Source organism: Pteropus vampyrus, unplaced genomic scaffold (genome assembly GCF_000151845.1).
Source record: "Pteropus vampyrus isolate Shadow unplaced genomic scaffold, Pvam_2.0 Scaffold69, whole genome shotgun sequence".
Lineage (NCBI taxonomy): Eukaryota > Metazoa > Chordata > Mammalia > Chiroptera > Pteropodidae > Pteropus > Pteropus vampyrus.
In genome coordinates, this window is record NW_011888850.1 from 46,863 (window position 1) to 56,362 (window position 9,500).

The following is a 9,500-nucleotide window of genomic DNA, read 5'->3' on the forward strand; positions in this document are numbered from 1 at the left end:
CCAAAGGCATAACTGCTGCCTTTCCAAAGCAATCCTTTACCATTTTGTTGACTATTGTATCTTTTGGTGGCCAGATGGCTAGAAATCCAAGCAGATTTACATATTTAATTATTTATATGCAGCAAGCTTTGTTGCTTATTTCTTATTTTTATATATCATATGTAGCTTTATCATGTATGATTTATTGTCTTTTCCTAAAATGTCCATTAATCTAATTATTTAGTGCTGGATTGCCAGGGAAGTGCTGTCACGCAACATCTAAAGCCTGTATGTGATAAAGACTTCGTGGCATTTAAATACCTCCTCTCTCCTTTTCTTGACACCCACACTTTAAAAACATTTTTAAAAATATATGCCAAAAAAAAAAAAAGATCTCTTCTATTTCATTGTTTTTTTTCTATATACAGAAAGTTCTCTTGCCTGTCTCTATGTTCACCCTTAACGTTGAACGCATCTGGATCTTTAAAACAACCACTGGGTTTCTGGATAAAGAGAGAATAACATTAATGTATGGTTCTGTTGTTTTTAAGTGATTTTCACTTTTTCCCACTGGTCATGGGGCAATACAGAGCACTTCTTATACTTAGGGAAATACATGAACAGATGACTAGGGAGACACTGACAGGAGAGATTAATTTCTGTCTGAAACACAGCTTTCACCATTGTCGTCTTCCTGAAGAGTCAACGGAAGCCCATGACACTAGCATTAGATAAAAGTCTGCCAGAAATATTTCATACTTTAAAATCTGGGAAAACATTAAGTTTGACAAATAAAGGTCACAGTTATTAGCACACATGTCTTAGGTTTTCTTGAGGTTCACTGCATTACTGGAATTATCTAGGGAATTATTTTGTCTTTTAATAATTCCAAGAAGGGTTCATAATACCACTTTCTAAGGAGAGAGTCAGTATGTATCTTTTAGTAGCACAATTATGTTTTATCTCGTTCGTGTTATCAGGCTGGTTTGGTAAGGAAAAGACCAGTGCACTTTGTTTTAATGTTAATTTCTCAAATGGGAGGAAAGCAGAGCTCGTAACCTAGTTTAAGTTAGTGTTGGGCACAGTGCTTTTGTAAGTTCTTGCCTTTGCTGCTGTGGCGCAGGCGCAGGCTTTCTCCTGTGAAAGTAGGTGCCACTTTGAAAACAGTTACTTCTGAAGAAGCTTTGATATGCCAGTGACCATTGACATCTGCTGGATGAGACTGGACTTGCATCGTTTTAAGTCCAGAGGGCTCCTGGCAGGTGCTAAGCTCTATCTGGTGGTATCATGACGCCTCCTATAGGATGCTAAATGCCACGTAGGAATTTAAAAAGCACTTTACCATTCCTACAGAGCTGAAACACATTATGCCTGGAAACACATTAGCCAGATAATTTCATTTCAGGGCAGTAGGCTTATTTAACTTTCCCACCTTCCTAATTCGTTGCTCAGGAGCAAAAAATTATGATTATAATTCCGAGTGCAACACATCCACATTCTTCTAAAAATGTGTGGTCCCTTTTCTGTAGAGGTCAAAGATAGCTTTTAAATTTTTTTGAATGAGCACTAATTTGATCACTTTCTTAGTTTTAATTGCCATTATTAAAACTGAAAGGTATCAGCATAATTTGGGCACTTCTTAATTATTGACCTCATTTGCTGAGTGTAAGGTACTTAAACAAGTACACCGTTAGCCACAGAGAAAGGATTCATTAAAGGCAAGCAGTTTTGTGTGTGTTGATGTATAATTTTCAGTCGGTACACACATAGCACCCAGGGGTGAGGGTTGACTGCATCTAAGTAAATGTGCTTCTTTTCTGTTGCCTGGTATGGAACTAAATGACAACTGACAGAATGACCAAAATTGTTTGACATTTCAGTACCACCAGGTATTTGCTTGAAGACTGTGTTAGTACATACTCCTCCTCCTAGGAGATTTGGAAATGGAGATGGGTGGAGGCAATGTAAGGAGGGAGAAAAGGAAAGGCCTTTGGGAGCCCCTGGGAGTGAGGTTCCAAATGATAATTGAGAGGAGACCTTACTGAGAAGTGCATAGGTCCCAGTTAGTAACATATAAGAAAAAAAGGAGAGAGAAACAGGTGTTAGAAGACAAGCTATGGTTTTGCTTTCAAGCCACAATGAATAATGGTCGTACTTGAAAGCAGGGCCCGGTGAAAGGAGAGATTATTGAATGGAAAGGTGAGCTTTCTGGCTGAGGAGTGAGATTTGTGTTGGAAGGGGTAGGATGAAGATCTGAGCAAGATGGAGGAGCCCATCTTTTTCAGGCATGTCGACCAACTGGCAAGTTAAAATTCTCCATCCTTTTGATGTGCTACAACTTAAAAATAATTACACAAGCTCAGTATCATTGGCTTTTTCAGTGCAATTGCTTTATTCCACATGCAGCTACTTCAATCCAGACCGTGTTGCTGGGTTTGGTAACATACGGATGGCGTGTGTTACTGCCATTTTCCAAATGAATCGTGAAAAATGTCCGCTCAATGAGGAAAGTTATTTTACTGCTATATTTAAAGACTGATTTCTTCCAAATTTTCTAAGTTCCTTTAAAATGTTAGGCCAAGCATGAAGAGAAGTAAACAACATTTTGTTAGTAGAGGTACGTTAGCAGTGTTTCTGTTGATGATTTATAGCATAGTTTTTTTCTTGGAAATATAAATGAGGATTATTCGGTATAAATTTATAAAGTAGATGAACTTGCGCAATAGAAATTCTATGGATTTGGGGGATATATCCTCTTTCTGAGGAACACTGAAGTCGTTTTAATGGATCAGAACAAAAACAAATGCAATGAAATTGATCTCGAATCTGCCTAAATCTCAGACTGGCTTAAGCCTATATTCAGATAGATGAGAAAAAGCCCAGTGGTTAATATCCTTCCACATTCTTCAGCCTTCTTCCTCCTTCACATGTGCACAGCAACATACAGTCCATCATACATTTCTTGCTCTGTGCATGTTAATCAAATTGAGAATAGAATTGGGAAAGCAGTAGATGCTACTTTCCAGGGTTTTGCTACTATGTAAACTTTAGGAATTCTACCTCAACAGTAGGGTCCAGTTTTGACAGCTGCCCAGCATCCTAAATGTGCTGTTAAGTGGGAAGTTTAACTCAATCAGAGACACCACTACCTCCAAATTGCAGTTTTGTGGCTTTCCTGTAGCGCTGGCCTCACCAGAACCAGCTGTACCACCTCCTGCCTCGTCCACTTGCTATAAAAGTAGTAGCTCGGTTCCATTTTACCTGTTCACACCCTCAGTCCTCAGTTACTTGTTTTAATGTTCTGTCAGAGGACCATTGAAGCTACCTCTTTCAATGAGTGGAAACTCATTTGGAAGATTGCTGGCTTTTGCTGGATGTGATCTTGCCTTTGACCCAGCCTTGGTTCTTAAAATTAAAGACAAAAAATGAATAAATAAAAGCATGAACAAAACTAACAACAAAATGCATTCACCAGACAAAGTAACAAACAAAACCAAAACAAACAAACAAAAAAATGAGCATATGACAGAAAACTGTGCATGGTGCCGCATTTAACACTTGTGGCTGCTTTGTCTGGTGGCAGTCAGTTTGCCGGGACTGCTGTTGGTGTTCTGTTACCATCACCAATAGCAGAAGAAACAACTGCCCCGCATTTGCATTGCTTGCTACTGCTAATCGCCAACCTTCCAAGGAGGGCCACTCGTTTCCCTGTTGCACAGATGAGAGGATGGAGGCCATAAACACAGCTCAGCAGGTAAGGGGCCCATCAGCACCTTGACACCAGAGCCCATAGTTTTAAATCCTGCTCTTGACTACTGCACAAATGTTCGTTCTGAAGGGGGAATAAAAGGAAAGAAAGGAAAGAAGCAGGGTAAAGAGGAATGGCAAAAGTTTAAGCTTTGATTTTGTGAGTAGGGGGAAGTATAGGGAGTGTAATAATTTGCCCAAATATACAGAACTGGAAATCTAACCCGGGTCCTCGGGTGTAAACCCTGCATCCCCGGCTGCCTCCAAAATCTTGTTCTGAGAGTTAATCCATACTATGAAGAGCTTAGGAGGGATACTCAAATGCAATACTGCTTGCGTTATGCATTATTAAATTTCCTTTTTTTAATAAACCAACCTGACAGCCACAAGTATCTAATTAATATATTCTCTTACCAGCCCCAAAACAGGCTAAAAAGTACAAGTAAAAAATTTTGAAACTCAGCAGTTTGGAATTATTAAAAATTAATATGGATACTAAGGATGTGCTGGTTTTTTCGTATGTCAATTATACTTCAATAAAGCTGTAAAAAATTAACAGAAATTCTGAGAAAACTTTCAATTTGGACAGTAGGTATATGACATATGTTACAGAATTATCTCAAGTTAAAGTAAAAAAAAAGTAGTTTTCCTTTCCTCTGCCCTTTCTCTTTTGCCCCTCCCACATTTCCTCCCTTAAACACAATACTTTCAAAAGTTCAAATTTAAAAGCACACACCAGTACAGTCTTCTTTGCTGGTCTTGGGAAGGTATAACATCTTGTATAACAGGATATTTTATTTAGTTTTGGCCTCTGGGTGTTGGTCTTCATTTGAATTTTTCTGTCTGACATTTTTAACAACAGAGACATATGGGCATTCGCTTTAAGAATCAGGTCGCTGGGGTACTTGGTGTGGCAGCAACGGCCACCACCCAAGAACCATCACAGCAAGTAGCAGAGATAGGTATATGTTTTTGTGTTTGTTTACAGTGAGCCAACCAAGAGAGTAGAAGTTAAACACCTTCTCTTACTATGAGTAAAAGGAGTTCCATATTTGCATTTGATTGTGCTTTGAATACAGCATCTTCATGGAGAAATCTTGAGTTTATAACCATTTGATAATGGCACTTCGCTTATTTTTATTTTTGCCTTCACTCTGATTGGCTGCTAAACGACTAGAGAATGGTGTCAACTGGTTTTCATTAGAGGTCAAATGTGGCAGGAACGACGTTCTTAGTTCTCCTAAGAGTGAAAAATACAGCACTGCATTGCCACTGCAGCAGCCCCAGCAGCCACCTCCTCCCTGCCTGCCCCCCCCAAAAGAAAACTGGAGATAAATGAATGGCAGAATAAATAATTTATGCTAATGAAATTACTGCAATTAGTAGTTCTACAATGACCCTTTTAAAAGCCACAGCTGTTAATGTCAGGAAGTGCTGTCACTACTGACCTTATCATAAGAGAAAGTGACAAATTGAGAATGCAGGGAAGACCAGTCATCAAAGAGGTCTGTTCTGGAACGATTAGAGTTTTCTGAAAAACAGTGTGAATTGCAACCAGCTGCTCCCTGGCTCTGCAAGTCTCCCATGCTGTGCCATTTTGTTAAGCCCGATAACAATAGTTATTTTGCCCCATTGAGACAAGTTGTCTCGGGCCACTTCCAGCTCTACCGGAAACCACTTCTTCCATCGCCGATTTACAAATGAAACTGTTGTTAAAGAGAGCTTTTCAGGGCCTCCTCATAAGGGTCATGGTTGGGCGGAGGCCAGGGTCTGTTGTTTTTCTTTTTTCTCCCAGTAAGGAGATTGCACTTGGCTGGGGAAGTATTTATCTATATTGAAGAAAGATATGTGCACATTTGGGGTTCACATGAAAACAAGACAGGGCAGGAATAAATTTCTGCCCATGATCATATTGCAGTCAGGTTCTTTTAAAAATAAAATCCCCGAGGGGATACGATTTACATGGAGTTTATTTAACTTCCTTCTAAATTGATATATCTGAGTCCACTGTAAGGTAATATACACACATCTCACATCTACTAGGAATGAAGGATTTATATTCTAAATATAACTTTTGCTTTAAAAACACATTAGTTACCAGCGAAATGGATTTTTAGCATGCAAAACAAACCAGTATGTACGTAATTTAAACCCACTCGGGAATTTTTCTCTGTGTGGGGAAAGCTGAGCATTTAGATGTTGCTGAGTAGCCGCTGTTTTTCACCTGCAAGCATTGCCCTGTCTCTCTTCGCGCTCCTGGTTCTAATATTAATGGTGCAGGTTTGAAACATTTAACTGCATCACCAGCCACTTGTGCACAATTTCCCCAAAGATGTCTGTGCATTATTGACAACACTTTGGTAAATTATGTGTGACTTTCCTAAGAGTTGGTGTAGCTCATTTAATTCATATTAATTGATTTTTAGGCTTCCCTTGATTAATTGAACCTGGTTCATCTTGTACAGAATGCAATAAATAATCATTAAAATGAGGGAGATGTGACTCCGCAAATTAAAAAGTTAACTACTTCAGAAGTCATAGAGGACAAAATGAAAAAAATGGATAGTGGGGTGGGGGGAGTTCTTCTGTAAATCTTTAAAGGAGAGTTATTTGTTGCCCCACCACCCCACGAGAATAGAAATGATCATGATCTTTTTCTCCCAGAAGCAGTGACATTTTTACCTTACCATCCAGTTTGTTTTCACATAGATTCTTTAAACGCTGTGTATTTCTCAATTTTCAGCTTTTTTTTTTTCCAGTGACTGCAGGGTTATTGGTTTATTTTGCCTAAAGTTCAGCTTAAAAGCAACATCAAAAATACATCTCAGAGTAGTGTGTCTCAGTTTCTCCATTTTCCCTGTCCTGTGCTTGATAGATAAAAATCAAGCTGTGAAAAGCAGTACTTGTGTTATACGTCGGCCTTGGGGGTTGGTGTGCAGAGCACGTAAAAATCCTTTGCCCACTTGTACTTGACAAGAAGAGGGTAGCAAAGCCAAATGCTTTTTTGTCATCTCTAGTCCTGTGGGTATCTCTTAAAGTCTAATGAAGTTTTCCTAGATTCTACCATAATTTGTTCTGGTTTTAGAAAAAAATATTGTTTGATTTTGCTGATTTTTCCCTTTTAATTGCATTTTTGTTTTAACTTGAGAGACGTTCACATGAATTACAATGTTTGTTTTCAGCCACTGGACAAAGATTCTATTAGTTTTTTCATGGCCCACGTTCACACCAGTGTAAATGAAATGAGTACCAGGTATTACCAAAATGAGAGAAGATATAACTATACCACCCCAAAGAGTTTTCTTGAACAAATATCACTATTTAAGAACTTGTTGAAGAAGAAACAAAAAGAAGTATCCCAGAAGAAAGAGCACTTGGTGAATGGCATCCAGAAGCTCAAAACCACAGCGTCTCAGGTATGACCAGGGTATATTCCTACTGAATGAAATCTATGCTGTTAAATTTGTTTTTAATTTGTCTGTTTTTGAAGCAGGATTTCACCTCATTTAAATAAGATGCCTAGTGCTAAAATTTGACAGCTTAAGGACACAACACACTGTTTTTGTTTTTGCTAAGCCTAGAAAGGGCTCAGCCGGTTATTCTATCACAGCTTGTTTGGAGAGAGACCTCTTGGCCTGACTCATTACAGAGCAGTGTAGTCGAAGGAAGTGGGCACTGCCGATTCCTGTCACTTGTCTCCGACTGCTTCAGTGTGCTGGGATTATTGTCAGGAATTGTGTCACCTGAGGATGAAACTAGGATTCCTTTGGTCTTGGATTCTCAGCCCCCGTGAGGGTATTACTTTCTGGTTGATGAAGGAGTGAGGGTTGTTGTGCTTGGGGTCCCTAAGTCTAGACGTTTTCTCTGACCTTGGCATCTGGTCTCCTTTTCACCACCATCTCTCTTATAGTGTCCCAGTGTTTGTTGCCTTTGCCCACAGTCCTAAGGCCCCTACTACCTTGAAGGACCATACCTCTAGCCTCCAGGAGTAAATCAGGAGAGAATTCACATAGGGTATTAATCATGTGTAGGTCTGAACACCTGTCATCTGATTTCATTGTTAAACAAGTTTATGAAGTAGAGGTTGTTGCTGTAATTTTATATGTGAGGCTTAAAGAGCTTAAGGCGACAGAGCCAGCGAGGTTGGGGTTTGAACCCAGATCTGTATCCCTCTAAAGCCCATGGATTGCCCATGATGCCATGCTGCCTCTCTGTGACTGGTCAAAGGAATTAGACTGAGAGAATATGGAGACTTTGGAGAATGGCCCCGCTTTTCTCTGGGCCACCTAGAGCTGGAGGAAAAATCAGTTGTCACTGGGGGTGACCTCGAGGCCAGAAATTCTGGTGGGCTTCTTCAGAGTTTAGCCATCAGGTCATACTCTTGCTTTTCAAGAGCTTGGGCCAGTTTTTCCCCCAAGAGCTCAGCGGGCCCATCTGTGCCTAGGCTCGAAGTAAGCCGCAACCTGGCTTACTTGGTGAAACGCTGTGATATGTACTGAGCAGTGAGTAGCTAGACCACAAGTGGGAAAGAAAAACCAGAGTGAGGAGGTTTCCAGCATTGAAAGATGTAAAGAGTCGTCCCTGCGAAGTCCCCCAAAGAGTATATCCACATGTGTGCATCTTTTCATTCCTTTTCAAAAAATTTTTTTTTTTTCTTTTTCTTTTTTTTGCCCTTTTTTTTTGCTTTTTTTTTTTTTTGCCTTTTTTCTTTTTTTTTTTTTCTCTACCTGTCTTTCCAATTCTTTCTCACTTAAATCAAGACCCTTCTCCCCAGGAAAGGTTTTCCTAGGAGTCCTGTCGAGCTGAAAGAAGGTGAGCAGTTTTCTAATGATCATCTCAATTATGTGTTGATGAGGCGGGAGGGTCGGGGAGAGGAAGAAGGAAAGTGCAGGGCTGCTTGGGGTTCTCTCCTTGGACAGAAACAAGAAGCAGAAAGCCTGAGAGGAAGATATACACAGCCTTGATTGAAGGACGGCTGGTGATTTCTTTTCATTAGGTATTTGTGCCTGTAATGTTCTTAATATCAAAAGAGTGGTTGGGATATTTACTGGCTCATTGAGTTAGTTATTATTTTGTTATTATTATTATTATTATTAATTATTATTGGCTTGTTAGGGAAAGGAAGCATAGTTTCCTATATGGAAACCTCTTTTTATAGCCACATGTCTTCTCTCTAGATGTCAGCTTAGGTCATCCCAAATAGCCTTAGTGACTTTTCTTCATAGATAAGGCCTAGATCCCAGGGCTCGAGTCACTTTGCATATTTCAGACCTAATAGCTTGCTTAGAAAGTGAACTTAGGGCTTATAATAACAGTTCCTTCCTACTCTCTTGGATGATTCTTTTGATTATGGCCTAACATACATCAAGAGGAAAGAAGCAAATGTCGCCATCCTGTGTTACCTTGAGTTCATAGAGAGGCTAAAAAGTTTTAACTTTAATGGTATAGGTAGCAGTTGTAGTGGTAATCACACCTTTCAGGTAGAGTGTAAATAAGCTGTCGAAATGGGGGTTCCCAGAGTCCTTGGATGTGGTAGTGGGATGTCATTCCACAAGATGAAACCACTGAAGTGACTAGCAATTGAGTCAAAATAAATGGTTATGATTGTTTTTTGCTTCTATGGTTAAAAAAATATATATTATTTACTTCTGGACAATAAGTGGAATAGGATTTAATTGTCATGAATGTGTAAAGCCGTTTTCATGTGTTCGTGAGAGCCTCATCGCGTGTTTCTCCAGCATTTCACTTCTGCTTTTATTTATACAATTCTCAAA

General features: G+C 39.5%; 1 protein-coding gene across 1 annotated transcript in view; it reads left to right on the plus strand.

The window, feature by feature from the left end:
* LOC105293196 (dynein heavy chain 11, axonemal) overlaps positions 1–9,500 on the plus strand; it is a gene marked incomplete at its 5' end in the record, with an annotated part of 146,959 nt that overhangs the window by 40,651 nt on the left and 96,808 nt on the right. The window contains one exon of the mRNA XM_023531528.1: positions 6,909–7,142. Coding sequence (XP_023387296.1) covers positions 6,909–7,142 — 234 coding nt within the window. The remainder of the gene's footprint in view (positions 1–6,908; positions 7,143–9,500) is intronic.